General features: G+C 42.4%; 1 protein-coding gene and 1 pseudogene across 1 annotated transcript in view; one reads left to right on the plus strand and one right to left on the minus strand.

The window, feature by feature from the left end:
- Nucleotides 1-21990, plus strand: part of FRMD4B (FERM domain containing 4B) — a 306037-nt gene that overhangs the window by 177141 nt on the left and 106906 nt on the right. The window contains exons 6-7 of the mRNA XM_006895942.1: nt 1025-1081; nt 1811-1833. Coding sequence (XP_006896004.1) covers nt 1025-1081; nt 1811-1833 — 80 coding nt within the window. The remainder of the gene's footprint in view (nt 1-1024; nt 1082-1810; nt 1834-21990) is intronic.
- On the minus strand, nt 10733-11682 carry LOC102853654 (annotated as a pseudogene).

Genomic DNA, 21990 nt, shown 5'->3' on the forward strand with positions numbered 1-21990 from the left:
TTTACAATAGCAATTACCTCGTCTTTCTTTCTCCAGCCAAACAGCTGCTCTGCTCAGCACTTAACCACTGCACCACCCAGATATGTTGATTTAACAGGAAGAAGGGGGGGAAGGGATTACAGGCGCATCCAGACCCATGATTCCCATGTTCCTAAATAGTCAACTGATTATTCCTGGTTGACACAGTGAGGAAATCATGTGAAATTATGTTAAACTTAAGTAACACAGTGCAAAATATATATTTCATTAAAAATATAAAGATCCCCTATACCACTCATTGTTGCGATACTAAAGCTCATATAATTATTACATACCCCCTGCACTCACACAGTTACACAGCCAGGCTACTGGAAAAGCATTTTTTGTGAATAAAAGCCTTGAGCGTCTGTTTTTCTTCAGAAACTTGAAAGATGAGAAGGAAAAATGAAAGGAGATAATATGAAAAATTATAAACTGGAATTCCTCAAACTTCAATATAAAGTACACTGAGCATTTGCTGCATTTGATTTTTAAGACTTCACATTTTGGTTATAACAGTACAAATATTAATTCAATAATGTGTCACTGACACAGAAGTGAAATTTTATCTTTAATAACAGTTGCAATATGTGTCTACAAAAATAACCACACCATAGCGGAGGGGGTGGATTATCTGAGGAAAACATTAAACAACTAATCTTGGGAAATCTGCAGGACTTTACAATTAATTTGGAGAGGTAAAGATTATTCCATGAGAAGTTATCTGACTTTTCAGACTCAAAGTCATTCATGCTTCCTCCTGAATGCTGCTCTCAACAAAATTCACAGAAGCCAATTAAAATGTGAGATCTGAGTGCAAGCACGCACGCGCCACACACACACAGTGGCTCTCCTAAAACTCACTGAGCTCTCCTCCCCCTCTTTACCGGGCAATGGTATGATCGTAAACTGGAGGTGCCACGCGGTGACAGCTTCCCTCTCCACAACCATCTGCTTCAACCTGGGGCTGCTCGGTGCTCAGGGATCTTTGCTCTTCCACCCGCAGGGGCAAATCGAAGTGGACAGCGAGACCACCTTCAAGTTAGCCGCGCTCGTTCTGCAGGTAAGGATTAACCAACGGGCCGCCCCAGGCACCTTCTTGTTTGTTGCTCTTATTAACTGCCGGGGACACAGACTTTTGCCTGGGTCAGTGGCTCGTGGATTTTTAAGCCAATGAGAAGTGTATGCCTTGGTTTTCTGTCTCAGAGTTCTCTGCATGGGCTCTGCTGTGACATTACCTGTTTCAAAGAAAAATGCAACTTAGAGCTCTCCTAGCAGAAAGAGTTAAAAAGTTTTTCTGAGATACTTGGATTTGGAAGAAGTGGTTGTTAACAATATCTGTAATTTGCATATTAATATGCAAATTACAGATTTAGCAACTTTGACTAGATTGTTTTTGCAGGTCAGATAAGAATCCTTTAATTTTTAAAAACATCAATGAAGTCTTTTTCCAGTCTGATATAAAAAGTGACGAGAAAACAGTATGTGTTGATTTACCTATATTTAAAAGAGCTGTAGTCACTTAAAAAAGTCTGCATCCAGTCATTTTCCACCTGACTGTTAAGAAACAACAGGAGAACTAATTATTTTCATCTCTTCCACGCAGACTAAGTGTCTCACGGGTGCTGGCTTTTCCTTATCAATGCACAGCCAGGACAGCGTCACTCAGGCTAAAACTGCAAAGTCCCATTTGGACACTAGTCAAACAAATTCAGGGATAATAATAATAATAATAACTCATTGAATTTGGATATAAATCACATATTATTTATCTTTTCCTTTTCCCCCCCAGGAAGCCAAAGGAGATTATACCAGGTAATGTTTCCTTTTCTGATGTTAGCTATGCAAAACAGCCCTAGCTGAATTACTCAGTGCTGTTATTTTAAATCACAATGTGGGTGAAATCAAAAGAAAGTAAATCCCAGGGCCCGGGACTGAAATCCCTCCTCTGTTCTAACAGGACCTCCAGGTCTTTCTGTGAGTCTAAGAGAGATGCCTTCTTATAGTTTTCCTAGCCAGAGTGGCAATGAGTTATGATCAAAAAAACTTCCCCAAGTTCTGCATACTGTCATCTGTTCACAAGTTGAGGACGTCCATAAAATAAACGTTGGTGGCTTGAGTTGGTGCTTTTTAAGAATAATAATAATAACCCTGTGTTTGAGGAGTTATAACGTATGCACGAAAAGATTAAATCCATCAGCTGCTTAGTTAAGGGATTAATACAGGGCTTTCTGTTTGCAGCTGCCCCAAAGGGGCCTCACCCTTCATACACTTGAGCTGACAGTTCCATTGTTGCTGCGAGACACTTGCTGGTTCTAACTGTCTGACTGGCTACAGCCCCAGAGCAGAGTGTTTACATTTGAATTCACTCCCTACCTGCCCTGTTCCTTCCTTTCAATGCAGTAATTGTACTTGCAAAAGTAGGAACTATTCATGGTTAATGCTGGGCTTCTGATAAGAAAAAGCTCCCAAGCTAAGGATCCTTTGGAAAATTGAAAGCCTCATCTCTGAAGTGTTAAGGTTGGATTCCTGGATGACTTTATCTGTAGATTATTTACAGATCATCCAGTACTCACTCCCAGCCCAGGCCTTTGAATACTGTGTTCTTAAATAATGCCTTTCAAGTTTGAAGCCCACCAGTCCTCCTTCCTCGCCTGCCCAGTCGGTTTGGTAGGATGGTCAAGAATCCCACTGTACCACACACCACATTTTCCGCTGTTGTCATCTTGTCCTCAGAATGATCCTCTTTTAAACTTAAGATGCTCTGAAGGAATCATGTAAATCAATTAACACTAATTTTTGTTGTTGTTTAAAGAAAAATTGTTTGGATGGGGCCCCCAGGGATAGACTAGTTTCTAGGTCATTAACATACACCGCCCAGAGCTGTTAAATCCTTGGATGTTGTGTTTCTTGGAGGAGCCACATTTCTTGTCAGATCAGCTATGCAAGGAATGCAGTGTTATGGGAGCGAGTCTGAAGTAGGTTTACAGATGGGAGCCTCAGGGTCAGAGACTCTGCCCTGCAGCCTGTGTGGATGCTGACCGTCCTCTCTGTGTGGACTGTGGCCATCTTCCTCCACTTTCACCTGGCGAAATATCAGTCAAAGCTCTGACATACCTGAGCTGCAGCTTCAGTGGCTATATGATGGCTCAAGTCACCTGATTCCTGCAACTCATGCACAATAGGATTGGACTGTTGTGATCTCTGAGGTTTTCTCTTGCTTCTTTTTGGAAGAGGATCACCAGGCCATTCTTCCTAGTCTTAGCATACAAGGTCACTGAAATCTATTCAGCATCACAGCAACTCACAAGTTTCCGCTAACACGTGTAAGGTTATCCATGAAGCACGTTGATCAGGAATTAAACCAGGGTCTTCTGCAAGGAAGATGGGAGTTGGGCTCCTCTATCACTACTCCCCTTGTGTTGTAATATAGATGTAATCCAGGAGCCCTGGTGCCGTAGGGGGTGAAGTGTATGACTGCTGCCCTGAAGCCACCTGGTAGCCGGGACCCACCAGTTGTTACTTGGGAGTAAAGACCCAGAGATCTGCTCACATAAAGATGTAGCTTTGGATACCTTCTGGGATCCTTCTGCTTTTCCCTTCAGAGTCAGAACTGACTTGCAGGCACACAATAGCAAAGCACACCCTACTCAAGGTGATTTCTAGGATATAGCAACCACATGTTGTTGATGGTTGTTGTTCAGTGCTGTCCAGTTAGAACTGGCCTGCTGACCCTCCAGCAGGTTTTCAGAAGCAATAAAGCACATGAGAGGAGACTGCCCATCCTTCTCTTGAGGAGCACCTGGTGGATTCAACCCATATTTAAGCTATTATTGTTATTTACTGTAGGGTCATTATTGTGCTTATCATCTTGTCTTATCTGGAATGTTGTTGAAGCCTTTCAATAACTATCAACGCTTATCAAAGTTCATAGATTTTTCTAGAGGTATGTTTAGGAAGTGGATACCACTCCTGTTTCCAAACCTGTCTTAAACTGGGAGCTTCACCAAACACTGTCCACCATGGGTGATGATTATGCCATCTGACACCTCAGTGGCACAAGGTTCAGCATCACAGCAACCCCAGGTCACCTCAGTACAGTATATTGATAGAAGAGTGCTGTACCACTTGGAAGAATGTTCCTCCAAAATATAATAACAACCAACTTTAAATACAAAAGCCCTCCCTGGGGTTTTGTTGACTCTCTACAAGAGGCTTAAATAAAAAACCAAGCAATATAGTATGTTGTTGTTATTGTTGTTGTTATGAGCCACTGAGTCACCTGCAATGTATAACGACCCTCTGAACCCTTCCCTGTCCTGTGCCAGTCTCACTAATTCTGACACATCTACCCCCATTGCCTCAGATACTGTATCAATCCATCTCTTCCTGGATCTTCCTCTCCTGCACTGTCCCTCCATCCTTTCAAGCATGATGTCCTTCTCCAAGGACCAGTCTCTCCTGGCCACGTGCCCAAAGTATGTGGATCACAAAACGTTGTAGTAATGGGTTAAGAGAAAGAATGGAAAGAAGGAATAATTTCACAGGCTTTCCTCAGGGAAAGGCACTAACCAGAAGATTAGTAGTTCAAATCTTTCAGCTCCTCCTCAGGAGGAAGACAAACAGTCCCTTCCCATAAGTATTTATAGCCTCAGAAGCTCAGTGGAGGGTCTCAGGAGTCAGGATTGACTCAGTGGCAATAGGTTGGGGTTTTGAGTTTCCTTAGGGACAGTTCCTTGCCTACAGTAGAAGAAGGTGCCCATGGAGCGCAGACTCTAGGATGTCCAGGGTACTGACTTGTTCTGGTTTGACCTAATAATCCACTTCTTTCCCTGCATGAATGGGAGAGGGGGAGGAAACTATGTGAGGTTGCTAAAACCATATTGAATGACAGAAGGAGAGTGAGATTGGGACTCAGACAGAATAGTATGTGACCCTGTGAGAACAAACATTTCTCCTTTAGAAGCCTCTGTTGCCTCATTTATAAATTGAGTTAATCAGGATAGTGACTTTGCCAAGTAGTTTTAAGGAGGAAATGAGCGAATTGGAAAACTGTATAAATTACAAATTATTTTGCAAGTATTCATTCTTGCTAGTAACTCCAGAAAGAAATAATGCAGAATTTAATTTTTGTCATTAGACTTAGTACAAAGCAGGATTTTGGTTCATTGCTACCACATCCTCCACATCTGGCCTCTTCCCCTCCTGAACAATGGGATTTTTTTCCTTCTCAATTATGTTGTTATAAAAATCATGTTTTAAACCATACAAGATAAAAATACTATGAGACAATATATACAGTGGTTAGAACAAAGACTCCAGCCCCAGCCCCACTCAAACCTGTTGCTGTCAAGTGGATTCCCATCACAGTGACACTTCATGAAGAAGCAGAGTATCCCCCAGGGTCTGTGAGGCTGTCATCTTCAGGGAAGTGGATTGCCACATCATTCTCACATGGAGTGGATTTAAACTACAGACCTTTCAGATGGCAACCAAGAGCTTAACCACTGTGCCACTACGGCTCCTTATGAAACAGACTGCCTCATTCAAATCCCAGGTCTGCCACTTATCAGCTAGGTAATCTTCGACATATTACTTAAATACATGAAGCTATAAAAACAAGATTAGTACAGGTCCTCTACCACCACTACAAAGATTAAGTCAGTATTTGTAAAGTACTTAATTTTTTTACCGTAATTATTGCTTTAACTTGTCAAATGATAATTAGTAGAATATCAGTTATTGTCCTGTCTTTTATGTGTGTAAATAATGCTATGAGTAACTATCTTTGTGTATTTAGGGCTGTAATTTTTAGTTCACTTTTTTACTGTGCTTTGAGTGAAAATTGATGGAGCAAATTAGTTTTCTATTTTATTAATGTCATTTGTTCTCTAAAGTGAGGTTTTTCTTAGGTAGGAGGAGCATTTTCAAACATTGGAAAATTCCCAAGAATTCCACACACTGAAATGGAATTTGTGTATAGGGAACTCTGGTAGCCCCTGAATCCCAAAGGCTGCAGGAGGATGGATGGACAGTCTCCCCTGTGTGACTCACAGCCTCCGAAAATCTACTGGAGGATCAGCTGAGGGCCAGTCTCAACTCGACAACATACAACAGTAATAACAGCAAGCTTAAATGATAAAGAGTTTAGTACTTAATTAAGTAAACATACACAGCATTCCTAAAATATGTCAGTATCCATCTGTGCATGTTCATTCTCACTCAGACTTGGTCTTACATCCAAAGACCAAGTCATATGCAAAATTTAGAATTATTTTAAAGTGAAAGATGCTCATATCAAACCACAGAATGGAAGGTGACTACATCGTTCTGTCGTTGCCAAATTATATCATCACCTAAGTGTAAAATGATGACCAAATAACTGTCAAACGAGTTAAACCTGTGGCGCAACTGAGCTGCCTTAAACCTTAACTCTCACAGTCAGCATCTCTCTCTCCTCACACCCCAGTGGGACAAAGTCACTAGTGCACAAAACAGTTGGAGAGTGGATTTTTCACTGTTGTCAGAACCTAGAAATGTTGAGGAGTGGCATGTACCTGTACCTCCAGGGAATTTGACCTTCTGTTGGGGCTGCCTTCCTGGTGGTCCCCAATCCCACTTTTCCAGCAGTTTCCATCCATAACTGTAGCTCTCGGCTCTTGGAATGCCACCAAGTTTTCCTGCAGAAATTTAAACATTGACCAGAGAATGTCCCTAAACACCTTCCTATACCACAGCAATGGGGCTTTTTCTGTGAAAGCAGTCATTTAGCAATATAACATCTATTTCTAAAGAGGGCTTTGATCTAGTCTCGTGAATTCCTTGCTTTTTAAATTTCCTGTTCCTGATGCTGAATTCCCCAGCATCTAGGCCTCCAGGCCAACTGCACTTCCATTGCCTGCCTGTGAGTTACACAACATCCTCTTGAATCATAATGGGACTTGCCCCTTTCAACCTCCCATCTGGTTTGTTCCAGTTGTGAAGGGTAGCTAACGGCCTTGGTCTCTATTTGAACAGCAAGCCTGGCATTTCCCAAAGCTGCCATCTTTACAGAAACATACTGCCACATCTTTCTACCACAGATACACCTGGGAGGTGGGAACTGTCAGCCTCTGGTTAGCAGCCAAGTGCCATAACCAGTGCACCACTAGAAGTCCTTTCACTGCTACTTGCCTTCAAGTTGGACAGACTCTGAGCTGACCCTGCAGCAGGTTTTCAGAAAGCTGTAAATCACACAGGAGAAGATTGCCCTTCTTTCTCCCAAAAAGATGCTGATGGAGTCAAGCCACCAGGGAGGCGCCACCTTTGGGTTGGTGGTACAACTTCATAGGGACCACACCATCCAGCAGTAATGCCCGCGTACTATGGGTGTGCACTTCCTAAGACAGATTGTATACTTGTCATTGTATACTTGTTCAGAAAGTCCTCTTACACTTTCTCAGTGCATGCAGCCTCCCACACCCCAACTCCCAAACCTGGCATGTTGAGACACGAATGAAGCTCTCAAGGTCCTTCATGGGGATTAACATGCAAAGTGGAGGTTGTGCAGCCAGTGCAGGGACCAGCAGGGTCGCTCAGCTGTAGAGGGGCCACTGTGTGTCGGGGTCACTTGACTCCCTGGCCCCAACCACTGCATGCCTCCCTTTTTGTCCACAATCCTAACTACCAGCCTGTGCTTTGTGTCTCTTTTCCCTCCCATGCAATGGAAACCAGTTGCAGTTAAGTCAGCTTCACCTCCAGGTGACCTCATGGGTCGGGGAAAAGGCTCCATGGGGTTTTCCAAAGGTGGGTCACCAGGCCTTTCTTTCTAGACACCTCGGATGGGCTATGGTCTTCGCCTGCCTACAGCCAACCTGGCCCAGGCTCTCCTCCTCCTCCTCAGATCCTTTAGGGCTTGGCCTTCATGGCTTTGCTCCAGTTCTTCCTCAAGAGCCTTTCAAAGCACTTCTCCCCTTCTTTTTTTGCTTCCTGCCTCCTTTCCTGGAGGGTATTTTAAGTCAGCATTATCATAACCAGTGGGAAGCCAGTGCTCTCTGAAAGTTAATGAAGTGGACAAGTGGGGGCTTCCATTTTCTTTAAATAGTTTAGGGTCTGAATTTCTCAAGTCAGCCCTTAAGCTACTGAGATAACAGACTGGTTGGGTAACACAACAGACAGACAGACTCCTTAAATTCCTGAGCACTGACACTGGAGGGAAAAGGGCTTTATCAGGAAGCTGGCCACAAATGAGCTTGTAAGTGCTTTTTTTCTTGAAAGCTACTAAGAAACTGTGGTTAGGGCACTTCTTATAAGAAAGGTGGCTGCATCTTTTTTAAAACTTTATTGTAATTTTAATGAAAGTTTACAGACATTACATTTTCATTCATTCATTGTTGCACATTTTCTTCCCTCCCCAGTTAACTTTCTTTAATTTATAATTTCACCCCTTTTTTGTTGCATATTTTCTTCCTTCCTTCCCCTTCCCCCTGCCCCAGCCCACCCAGCAATGTGCCTCTTGTTCCAGATTGTTACTGTATAAATAATACTTAATAATGTATTCCTTTTAGACAGTTCTTCTCTCATCTGTTCTGCTATAGTGTTCATTGTCTAGATATTCTTTTCACATTCTGTGGCTACCCCCCCATCTGTCCTATTTTACAACAGCAGTGCTATATATAGTATTTATCCTTTTGTGACTGAGATGTTTCACTCAGGCTACCTCATGTTGTGTAATGCTTTATGAATTTGTTGTTCTCTAGTGCTACATAATATTCCACCGTTGTTTCTATCCATTCATTTGTTGTTGGGCGTTTGGGTTGCTTCCATCTCTTTGCTATTGTTTGTTTGGGTTTTGTTTGTTTCTTTGTTTGTTGTTGTTTTAGAGCCAATTTATTTAGACAACTAAAACTAATTCTATTGTACAAAGGGATATTGCAGCTAGTGTTAGATGGATCTTGGCTGAAAGCAGAGAGTACCAGAAGAATATCTATCTGTGTTTCATGATTCTGCAAAGGCATTTGACTGTGTGGATCACAACAAACTCTGAGAAGAATGAGAATCCCAGAACACTTGATCGTGCTAATGCAAAACCTTTACTTGGACCAGGAGGCAGCCATCAGAACAGACCAAAGAAACACTGCATGGTTTAAAATTGTGAAGAGTGTATGCCAGCGATGTGTCCTATCTCTATACCTTTTCAACCTATATGCAGAACAGATTATCCAAGAAGCTGGGCTCTATGAGGAGAAATGTGGCATCAGGATTGGAGGAAGACTCAACAGTCTGCATTATGCAGATGGCACAACCCTGCTTGCTGAAACTGAGGAGGACCTGAAGTCCTTGCTGCTGAAGGTCAAGGACTGCAGCCTTCAGTATGCATTGAGGCTCAATATCAAGGAAACAAAGATTTTCACCACTGGACCGATTGGCAGTATCATGATGGATGGTGAAGAGATTGAGATTGTTAACAGCTTTAGTTTTCTCAGCTCTACAATCAAAACTTTTGGTACCAGCAGCTAGGAAATTAAAAGACATATTGTAATGGGAAAGTCTGCAGTTAGAGACCTCTCTAAAGTACTGAAGAGCAATGATGTCAGTCTGGAGACTAAGGTGTGCCTGATCCAGGCCATGGTCTTTGCAGTTACTTGCTATGCATCAGAGAGCTGGATAATGACTAGAGATGATAGAAAAATTGATGCCTTTGAGCTGTGGTGCTGGAGAATAGTATTGAATATACTGTGGACTGCTAAGAGAATGAACAGATTTGTCCGGGAGGTGAAGCCAGGCTGCTCCTTGGAGACAAGGATTCTAAAACTTCTTCTGACATACTTTGGTCATATTGCAAGGAAGGACCAGTCCTTGGAGAAAGACTTCATGCTTGAGAGGGTGGAGAGACAGCGCAGGAGAGGAAGACTGGGGTCATTTGGGTAGGTGTGTCACAGACAGTAAGATTGGCACAGGATAAAGCAGGGTTTAGGGCTCTTGTACAGAGTGTCACAATGAGTCACAGGCAACTCAATGGAACGTAACAACAACAAAACCAATTAGATGATGTTCAGAAGCAGTGTTCAATGAAAAAAGAAATATAGCCAACTGCTTTATAATGGGGTGTACAAGTTGCCGTACAGCCATAACTTGTGGTTGCCATGAGGCTGAACACTGTGACACTGATGTGTCAAATGTGTTAATGGTTGGTTACCCAATGCAGACAGATTGGGGTGGAGCTCCATGATTAAAACAAGCTTGGAAGGAGGAATGGCATCCACTTCCATAATAGCTTGCCTCCGAAATCCCTATGAACCTGGAGAGAGGATGAAAGACACCCAAGACTTGAGGACTCTCCTTAATAGGGTCGCTATGAGTTGTCTGCGACTCAATGGCACTTAAGAACAACAACAACAACATCTTTATAATATATCCCCTTTTCTTTACAACTAAAGTAAAAGTCTTTCTGCTCTAAGGAGAAAGTAAGAAAAACAAGCCGTTATATTTTTTTTTCTCCATAATAATATAAACAAGCTACAAGAAATCTAATTGTCATAAGAGGAGTTAGATGTTGGTTTGCACATACCCATTCTCCAGAAGCACAACCCCACCCCCTTCTTCTGACACTCCTGAGTTTTCACTTACAGGTAATACCAAGTTAGTTCCAGTGCACATTCCCCTTTATTTACTGCACACATTTACCTTAAGCTGAGAGTAACCCTGGTAGGTTGATGCTTTTGTCTCTGCTTGTTTAGTCAGTAGGTTCTATACTCTCTGTGGCACATGCCTGATACTCAGGCTTTGACTTCAGTAGTAGAACATAGATGGAATCTGAATTTTCTGAAGCAATTTCCTCTAGTTCTTCTTCTGTTCTTTCTAGAAAACTGATCTTTGGTTTTCCAGCTCAATACTATCTTCTTCAGGAAGCACACATTTCCAAGCCCATGTTTTTCCTCCAATAGTTTGCCATAGCCTCAATGTTTCATCTTCAGGACCACTGGCATGGAGTTCTCCATGGGGACTGAATCTCACACAGTGAATAGGAACCAATGTCCTTTGTAGTATTCTAGTTCCTCTCCTCTATTATAATCATACTTATAAAGTTTAAAATCTTCACCACCTGCAATAAGAAATTCTTTTTCAGGATGAAGAGATGCAGTATTGATGGTTGCAAGAAACTTCCAAAAGACTTAAACTGGTTCCAAACTTATTACACTATGAATTGCAATAGATCACCCGTAGGTTATTACCAAGATCTCTCCCTCAGGAATATATTCCATTCTGCTAACAGACATATTAAAATTTCAATATTTCACTTCTGTCAGAATAGCCTGATCCCAAAGTAACGTAATTTTATTATCAGTTGAAAGAATTTGTTTATCTTCACTGTACTACAGAGCCTTTTTAATACCGAAGTGTGATCACCAATGGCTCTAGATTCTGCTTCAGGTCTGTTCACATCGTGGATGCATAGCAGTTTATCTCGTCCCCCACTTAACAATTACTATGCTAAGTGATATCCACAGTCTTGACAATGTGTTTATGAGCAAGGGCCATCAGTTCATCTACTGAGACAGCCTTTCACATTTTGGCTATGAAATCTGCAGCTGCAGTGGCTGCTTTTGTGGCATCCTTATTCAGAGCACCCTTGTGACCCAAAAATGTTCTGGTCCAGTCTTCAGTATCTCCCTGGTGTAGCATCGGTTTCCGTCTTTGCAAATCCCCCTTTAAGGCCAGATCCACCACAGCCATGTTTGGCCCAAGCAGGTGGGTGAGCAGGTGAACAGGGTCTACCTCTGTGCCATGATGGCAGCCAAGTATGATCTGGCCTCTGAACAAAGGGTTGCCTCCAGCTCCTCAAGTCCACCCACGCAGGCACCAGGATTGGGCCAGGAAACCTAAAAAGGCAGCCAAACCATGGTACTGAGGTCAGGAAGCTCTGTTGTGAATAACACAGCAGTGAACATGGGTGCGCATACACCTGTTTGAGTCATGGCTCTAGTTTCTTTAGGATATATTCCCAGTAGTGGAATTGCTGGGTCAAATGGTATGTCTATTTCCAACTTTTTTGCAAAGGCATCAGATCATTTTCCATAATGGGTTGTACTATTTTACACCACTACCAGCAGCGAATAAGAGTTCCAATTTCTCCACAACCTTGCCAGCATTTGTTGTTTGTTGTCCTGTTGAAGTTTGCTGTTGTTGCTGGGGTGAGAAGTAGAAAAGGTGGCTGCATTTTAATAATTCAGTGCTAGGTCTGAGTGAGGGTACGTTAGTACCAACTTCAGATGGAAAAAAATGTATTTACAAAATTCACAGCCTTGCTTTAAACTGTGGCTGTTTCCCATAGGTGAAAGGAATTTGAGCATTCACAAAGCTTCTGAAGGAAAAAGAAATAATAATAGAGTTTTGCTTGCAAGCTCTTACACCACTGAACACAGGAGTCACCCCTGGGGTTTCTGAGGCTGTAAGTCTTTATGGAAGCTGACCACCTCACCTTCCCTGAGGAGCCGAAGGGAACTCGAACTACCAACCCTTTGGTTAGCAGCTGTACCACCAGGGCTTCCTGTAGTAAAGGTGGGAGCTCTGGAATTTGCTTGGTTCAGACAGACCCGGCCACTTGCTGATATAATGAGTAACTTATCTTCCCTCTCTGGACTTCAGTCTCTGTGTCTGTAAAATGAAGATATAGATATATACCTGTTTCATAGAACTGTTTGTGCAGTTGTCCCTATAAAAGAGCTTTGGCATAGTGTTACTCTCTTTAAACCTCATGATAACTTTGTGACCACAGACACTATCATAGTTTTATTCACATATTAAATTCACATTTATACAGTCCCATTTTACAGATGGAAAAATTGAAATAATCCATTTTGAAGTGTTTTGGCATAAATGTTATGTGGGATTATTAGTATTACTGTTATTAAAATTGGGAGCTCTGGAAGCATAGTTGTCAGGGAGTTGCCCTGCTAAACAGGGTAAACGGTCATCAGACTGAACCTGCTTTACCTGCATTTGGAAGCAGTGGGCACCCTTAGGTCAGCAGGTCTTTTCCTCATCTGCTCTCAGCATAGGGTATCAAGCTCTTCATTTGAAACTGATGAAGTGAGTGTGATGCACTGATCAAAGGCAGTCACGCACATGAGGCAAGGTCCCATTCACTCGGCTGTCTTCAATTTATTGTTTTAAGTTCTGCCTATACAGAGAGGCTCATGAAAGACTACTCAATAATATGAGTCTAGTAGGCAGTATTATGTCAGCAGAGTGAGCCCAAGTGAGCCTAATATTCACCACTTAAGGAAATAGCAAATAAGGGAGAACGCAGGAAGTGAGTGCCTTTGGAATGCTTAGTGCCCTGGGAACAACTTGTGTTTTTCCTAAGGCTCAGCCACATCCATCAACTCCCCTAGTTGAAGTGTCTACAACCTTTGACAAACTGTGCTGAGCACAGGCTGTGTTGGAGGTAGACAAGAGTTTCTAGTCTTCTTTATTGCTTTTGTATTTGTTGATTGCCTTGAGTCGAGCATGATTCATAGTAGTGACCCAATGAACAATAGGCATGAAGCCTTTTATAACTTTTATAACATTTATCAAAGTTGTTTAGGAAGTGGATGCCACTCCTGCTTTTTATTGCTGAGTCTTCTTTTATTTACTGCACATTCTTTAGAGGAGACACAGGGAAAAGCATGGGCTTTGTAATCAGACAGATGTTAGCCAGGAGAGGAGCCTTCTTCTACTGGTTGTGACCTTGAGCCCCGTGGGGCTGTCTGAGACTGCAATTAATCTTGAGGAGATTTGTTGGGAGCATGAAATAAGGCACCCTGCAGGCTGCCTGGCACAGAGTGAAGACTTAGGGCTTATGAGCTTGCCTCCAGTTTCAAGTCCCTTTTATTAAGGAAATAAGCTTTTTAAAGAGGAGCCCTTGGCCTCTAAGTACTTAATTATATTCCATTCACTGGGACAGTTGGAGGGAACATAATTATGCTCATGAAGAATTTGTATATAGAGTAAGAGACAGTCATTTAAACAGAACAAAGGGACACTGAACAGTTTAAGATCAGAAAAAATGTGAAACAGATTTCTTTACTTTCACCATACATATCCAGTCTGTAGATTGAGAAATAATCCAGCTTCTACTGCACTGGATGAAGAATGTGGCATCAGGAATAGAGGAAGACACATTAGGGAACTCTGTGGTGGCCTAGTAGTAAGGAATTGTGCAGCCAATGCCAAGACTCGCAGTTCAAATCCACCAGTTGCTCTGCAAGAGAAAGATGGGCAATCTCCTCTCATGTGATTAACTGCCTCTGAAAACCTGCTAGAGGATCAGCTATGGGCCAGGCCTGACTCAACAATATACAACAATGACAACAATGCTAACACTATGCTATCTAAGTGGCACAGTCTTGCTTGCTGAAAGCAGAGAAGTCTTAAAGTACCTACTGATGAAGATCAGAGAGTAGTTTTCAGAGTGGTGTACACCTCAGCGTAACAGCATCACGCTAAACAGAGAACACTGAAGTTGTCAAGATTTCAATTTTATTTGGATCTACCATCAATGTCTTTGCATAATAATCTTGACAACTCCAATGTTCCCTGGAGACTAAGGTGCGTTTGATATAGGCCATGGCCTTCGCAATCACTTGTTATGCATCAGAGTTGGACAATGACCAAAGAGGATAGAAGGAGAATTGATGCCTTTGAGCTGTGGTGCTGGAGAAGAGTATTGAGAATACCATGGACTGCTAGGAAAGCAAACAGATTTGTCCTGGAAAGGGTTAAACCAGGTGGCTCCTTGGAGGCAAGGATTCTGAGGCTCCGTCTAACTTACTTTGGACATGTTGTGAGGAGAGACAGGTCCTTGGAGAAGGACATCATGCTTGGGAGGGGGGAGGGGACAGCGCAGGAGGGGAAGGCCCTCTATGAGGTGGATTGATTCAGTGACTGTGGTAATCGGGATGGGAGTGTCAGAGACAGTGCTATTGGCACAGGACAGAGCAGAGTTTAGGTCTGTTGTACATAGGGTTGCTATGAGTTGCAAGCGACTTGACGGCACATAACAACAACAACAACAACACCATCAATGTCCATGGAAGCAGCAGTCAAGAAATCAAAAGACATTACACTGGGAAAATCTGCTTCAAAAGATCTCTTTGTTAAAAACGAAAGTGTTAAAGAATGATACTATCAGCTTGAAGACTAAGGGAGAGGGGAGCCAAGCCATGGTGTTTTCAGTTGCCTTTTATGCATGTGAATGCTGGCCCATGAGTAAGGAAGACCAAAGAAAAATTAATGCTTGAATTGTGGTGTTGGAGAAGGGTGATGAAAAACAAGCAAATCTGTCTTGAGAGAAATGCAGCCAGAATGCTCCTTAGAAGCAGGGAAGGTGAGACTGTACCTCAGGGTCTTTGGACTTGTTATCAGGAGTGTCTCCTCCTTCAAGAAGAACATCATGCTCGGTAGAAATTTAGTGAAAAAGAAGAGACCTCAGTGGATGGGCTGGCATGTGACTGCAACAGTGGACTCCATGGCAGTGATGATGAAGATGGAGCAGGGCTGACACGAGGTATTTTGTTGTTATTTGTTTTCTGTTGTGCATAGGATTGATAAGAGTGAGAACTACTTGACGGCCCTTAACAACAACACCTGCTAGTAAGTACTATGTGGGTAAAATGACGTAGTGCCTGATAGGAAAATACTTCACATAGTGAAAAAAATTATCTGTGATTATTACTGTAATTACTGAAAGTTATTTCAGGAAAGGAAGTGTTCGCAACTTTCTTTCTTCCATATAAGTGAGTTTTCAGTATTACATTGAAATGTGCAAAGAGCTGGAGTCAGAAAATCAAAAGGGCCAAACTCACTCAGCATTTCTTAAGCTGAAGGAACTGAAGAACAAATTCAAACCTCGAGTTGCAATACTTAAAGATGCTTTGGGCAAAATATTAAATTATGCAGGAAGCATTAAAAGAAGATGTACCAAAAGGAATTGGTGGACACAGAACAATTTCATGAAACGATGTATGAGCAAGAGCCTGTGGTGATGAAGGAGGAAGTTCAGGCTGCTCTGAAAGAACTGGCAAAAAACAAGGCCCCAGGAATTGATGGCATACCAATTGACGTATTTCAACAAACAGATGCTTCCCTGGATGTGCTCACCAAGTTGTGCCAAGAAATCTGGAGGACAACCACCTGGCCAACTGACTGGAAGAGATCCGTATTCGTTCCCATTCCAAAGAAAGGTGATCCAACAGAGTGTGGGAATTATCAAAACATATCATTGATATCTCATGCAAGCAATAATCTGCTGAAGATTATAAAAAAAACGACTGGAACAGCCCATCAACAGAGAACTGCCTGAAGTGCAGGCTGAATTTAGAAGAGGCTGTGGCACTAGGGATATTATAGCTAATGTCAGATGGATCTTGGCTGAAAGCAGAGAGTACCAGAGGAATGTCTATCTGTGTTTCATTGACTATGCAAAGGCATTTGATAACAAACTGTGGCTAACTCTGAGAAGAATGGAAATCCCAGAACACTTGATTGTGCTAATGTGAAACCTATACTTGGACCGGGAGGCAGTCATCAGAACAGAGCAAGGAAACACTGAATGGTTCAAAATTGGGAAGGGTGTGAGTCAAGGATGTGTCTTATCTCCATATCTTTTCAATCTATATGTGGAACAGATTATCTTGGGGGAGGGCTGGGCTCTATGAGGAGAAGCATGGCATCAGGATTAGAGGTAGACACAACCCTGCTTGCTGAAACTGAGGAGGACCTGAAGCACTTGCTGCAGAAAGTCAGGGACTGCAGTCTTCAATATGGGCTGAAGCTCAACATCAAGAAAACAAAGATCCTCACCACTGCGTCAGTTGGCAGCATCATGATGGATGATGAATAGATTGAGAGTGTTAACAGCTTCATTTTGCTCAACACTCTTGGTACCAGCAGCCAGGAAAGTAAAAGACAAATTGCTTTCGGAAAGTCTGCTGTGAGAGACCTCTCCAAAATACTGAAGAGCAATGATGTCAGTCTGGAGATTAAGGTGCACCTGATCCAGGTCATTTTCTTTGCGGTTACTTGCTATGCATCAGAGAGCTGGACAGTGACTAGGGATGATAGAAGGAGAGTTGATGCTTTTGAGCTGTGGTGCTGGAGAAGAGTATTGAATATACTGTGGATTGCTAGGAGAACAAACAAGTTCGCCAGGCTGCTCCTTGGTAGCAATGATTCTGAAGCTCCGTCTAACATAGTTTGGACGTATTGCAAAGTGGGATCAGTCCTTGGAGAGGAATGTCATGCTTAGGAGGGTGGAGGGACAGTGCAGGAGAGGAAGACCCTCAATGAGGTTAATTGATTCAATCACTGCGGTAATGGGGATAGGCGTGTTGGAGACAATAAGATTGGCAAGGATAGAGTAGGGTTTAGGGCTGTTGTACATAGGGTCACTAGGAGTCTCAAACAACTCAACAGTAAATAACAATAGTGAAAATAAGGTGCTTTAGTTATTTTTTTAATATCACATTATACTTTTTTAAAGAACTTCTGAGCTTAGCATAGTAACATGGTTCATGGACTCATTTTACCCAACAGAAATTTCCTTATAAAGCAAGGCTTGCACTTTCCCTGCCTCCCTGCAGCAGCACAAGCCAGTGAACCAACCCTCTCCCCACCACAGAAGGTAGGAGCCCCTTTCTAGGACCCTGTTGACTTGGAGAGGTCTCTAAATGGCCTGAGAATAACAGAGCCCTGTTGGCCTCAGTGGTGGTCTCACACTGTGCTGGGGCTGGCTGAGCAGAAAGGAGGCAATCCAGACCATGAAAACCTTCGGGGGTCGAGGATGTGGCAGGGTGGAGCGTGCGTGGCAGGGTGAGTGTCCTGTGCCATCATCACGCAGGACCCATGCTCAGAGGGTCCTCAGGCTTGGAGTGACGGCTCTGCTTCACCCTTGAAATTCTGGAAAAAGTCAAACATTCCGTTCTGCATATTCATCATTTACTCTGCATGCAGATTGTATACCTGATCCTGGCTTTGAAAGATAGCTACAAAACATTGAAAAGGTTTGGATGCTGAGTAGCTTATTAAAAAGACTCGTTTTGTAGAAGACACTGAATTTAGGAAGGGAAGAGAGTGTTGGGTGAACACTGTGATGAAGACTGTTGAAATAGAAAATGTTGTTACATTTACACAGCCCATTCAATAGTAGATTTGCCACCCAATACTGTTACAAATACATCCATGTTTACTAAAAAATAGAGTCCTTTTGTAGGTCTAAAGAGCTTCTCCTTTGATAAAGAGGGACCAACCCAGAATCTGCAAACCTCCTTTTCTTGCTTGACAAGGAGCAGGTTTTAGGGCCCTTTCCATGCTCCTTCCTGATGCAAATGGATGTTATTTTCCCAGGCCTCAGGCACCAAGAGTACCTCCCCAGGGCTGTGGTGACTTAAGAGAGAAAATGCAAATGAAGGGTTTAGAACAGTGTTTAGCAAATTATGCCAAAACCCAATCTCATCTCTGTCCTGTCATATCTGACTCCTAAGGACCCTGAGGGACAAAGCTGAACTGCTCCATGGGTTTTTATGAAAGCAGAATGCCTCATCTTCCTGGTAGGGAGTGAATTGATCGGCTCAAACTGCATTATTAGCAGAGTGCTTTAACCATTGCACCAGCAGCCCTTCTGTGAAGATTTCCTTTCAAAGTACTTGATCAACATTCAATTGCTTAATGCTTCTATCAGCTCTGTGAAGTTTGTAGTTTTTGTTGTTAGGTGCCTTCAAGTCCACTACAATTGCCAGTTGCCCTGTGAACACTTTCATAAGTGACGCTATGAACACTGTCTTCACCTCTGCAAACAAGCTTGAGGTATCTGCATATGGAAGCTTCTTGATTAATCTTCCTTCAATCCTGATGCTTCTTCATATAGTCCAACTTCTCGAATCATTTGCTTAACATGTAGGTTGATAATAGTAATCGTATCCTTATTTTACAGATAAGGGAACAAAGGCTCAGAGAAGTTGAGTACTTTGCTGAAGTCACACAGCTGAGCACATAATCCATGTGCTCTCATTTAACCACTAAGCATGCTGCTTCTCTCTCTGCTACTAAGTGCCAATCACTAGAGAATACTTTTTAAATCATTTTTTCTTTAAAATGTAAATTGTAGAAATCCTCACATATCTACGGTGAACTTGGACTTGAACACGCATCCTTTGACTTCCCAGTCCACTTGATCTTTCCTCAGAAGTGATTAAAAAACATATTTAACTCTACTCACTGAGTTGGCTCTTTAGATGTTAGGAAAAGGAAACTTTATCTTACAGACTTGGGACATGTTATCAGAAAGGACCTGTCCCTGGGAAGGTAGAAAAGCTCAAACACATTACCATACAGTCAGAACCAGCTCATAGCTGACCCTTGTCGATTGGATATCCAATGTTGTAAGTCACACTGGAAATGATTGCTCCTCTTCCTGCCTCAGAGCCACTGGTGGATTAGAACAGTTCTGCAGGTTGGGCATGGCAGTGCAGCTCCCTACAGTGTGGCAGCCCATCAGCTCCAGGCCACCAGCCTAGTTCCTTTGGTAGAAAATCAGAGAGAAAGAGGAACATCCTCACAGAGACAGACTGAGTGTCGAAAGCTGTGGGTCGACCAGGGTGATGATGGCGAGGACAGCACAGTGTTTACTTCTGATGTTTGTAGGGTGACTGTGAGTTGGGATCCACACTGGTCTGGCTGATAATACAGATTCAATGACTGAAGCTAGATTTTGGAGAACTCATCTCTTTAGGTCTCAGTGAAATGACAAGGGATCATTATGCAGACTGCATAAGTCATTTGTGTTGGTGAGTTTAGTGCCTACCTTTTCTCCAAACTTGCTAGACTAGTTCGCTCTGAAGCATCTAGAAAAGAAAGCCTTAAGTATATTTGAAGAGATGAAATGCTGCCATTTGTGTGCGTAGATAGTTCTAAGGGGTTTACAAAGCTTTTCTCTGTTTATCTCCTTTGGGCCTTAAAATAATCCAGAAAGGAAGTTGGGCTTTATCTATAGTTTGACAGAGGAGAAAACCAAGGCCCAGAACAACCAGTTTGTGGCAGTGTCAAGCTAGGAAATGAAGGCGTGGCATTTCCCAGCTTAGATATTTCACATGTCAAAGCACTTTGCTTTTCACAACTCAAATATTTGTTGCAAGTAAACAAGAACAGGAAAACAAACAGAAATTCTCCAGTTGGACCTTAATATGTGTCTAAACCACTATTGGCAGTACAGTGGGGACCAGGCCTGTGTGGAAAGTGGCTCTCTTGTTCTGTTTGTGCTTTTAGCATGAAGAAAACAGACCACTAAGCCCATCACAGCAACGTTATAACGAAATTCATTGCCACCCTCCTTGGACAGAGGTATGTGCCTCTTAGAATTTGGAGTGAATAGAAAGTAGCATTGCAGGTGAGACGTTAGACTTGGTGAACTTCCTCCACCTGCACTCCAGGACTCAATTGTGGGGGAATGATAGACCTACACTCACAGAGAAGCACCCAGCTTCTTTGGTGTGGTTCCAGAAGCACTGTGAGTTTACCATAACACACAGTTGATCTTGTCATTTCAGCTCCAATGGCTAATGTGGTTAAGCCTGCTTTTGTGTGATCAGGAAGGGCACATTCTGAGTTACACATACAGGAAGTTGGGATCGTGCTCTCAGGATGCCAAGCTGACTATGCATAACTTTTACTCATTTAATAGAAAATGCAGTACCTCTGTGCTGGCTACCCAGCAGTTCCCAGAAAGGTCTGATGGTCTGCTTTCCTAAATAGCACAGCCAAGAAAACCCAATGGGATAGAGCTACTCTGTAACATATGGGGTTGCTTGGGTCAATTTAAAAAGAACAAGGGCCATGTGGGGATAGTGGAATCTGACCTCCACTAACTCTCAAGGGGGAAACTGCCTCCATCAACAGCTTCCACAACACAAAACCAGTTCCCACGAGGTCAGACATGCCCTCCCCACTCCCATGCCTACTACTAATTTCTAATATCAATCCTACTGCCATACTCTCTTTAATATCTTGAATTATTCCCTCTGCTTTGGCTTCTTGATGCTCTCATGCAATATTTAGAGTCTCTTCTTGACATCCATTTTGATCTTTTCTTCCTCCTCTGTCTTTGTCATGACCTTTTGCACTCTTCCTGGATGATACTCTTGATATCCTCCCACAACTCATCTGGTCTTCACTCAATAGTGTTCAAAGCCTCAAACCTGTTCCTGAGATGGTTTTAAAATATAGCTGGGATAAGCTTAAGGTCATATTTTGGTTCCCATGGATTTTATTTCATTTTCCTTAGCTCCAGCTTGAACTTGCATATGAGTAGTTGGTGGTCTGTTCCACAATCAGCGTCTGGTCTAGCTTTCACAGCTTATATTGAGCTTCTCCAGCAGTTCTTTCCGCAGATGTAATCAATCTGATTCCTATGCATACCATGACATGAAATCCATATGTATAACCTGTGTTTATGTTTCTTATAAAATGTATTTGCAGTGAATAAGTCATTTATTGTTCAAAATTCAATCATACTATCTCCAGCTTCCTTTCTGTCAACAAGTCCATGTTTTCAAACTACTGATCCTTCTCTGTTCCCAACTTTTGCATTCCATTCACCCATTATTATTAATGCATCTTGATTGCATGTTCAGTTGATCTCTGACTGTAACAGTTGGTAGAAATCTTCTATTTCCTTTTCTTTGGCAATGGTTTTGGGTACATATATCTGAATAATAGTGATATTCTCTGGACTTCCTTGTATATGTATGGATATTAACTGATTCTCACAATATTGTATTTCAAGACATATCTAGAAATGGCTTTTTTAACTATGAAAGCAACCCCATTTTTCCTCACCTTTTCATGTCCGGAGTAATAGATCGTATGATAGTCTAATTCAAAATTCGCCATGCCGGTCCATCTCATCTCGGCTATACCTAGTATGTCAATATTTATGTGCTCCTTTTCTTTTTT

This window comes from Elephantulus edwardii, unplaced genomic scaffold, assembly GCF_000299155.1.
Source record: "Elephantulus edwardii isolate Elephantulus edwardi_28Jun2011 unplaced genomic scaffold, EleEdw1.0 scaffold00177, whole genome shotgun sequence".
Taxonomy (NCBI): Eukaryota; Metazoa; Chordata; class Mammalia; order Macroscelidea; family Macroscelididae; genus Elephantulus; species Elephantulus edwardii.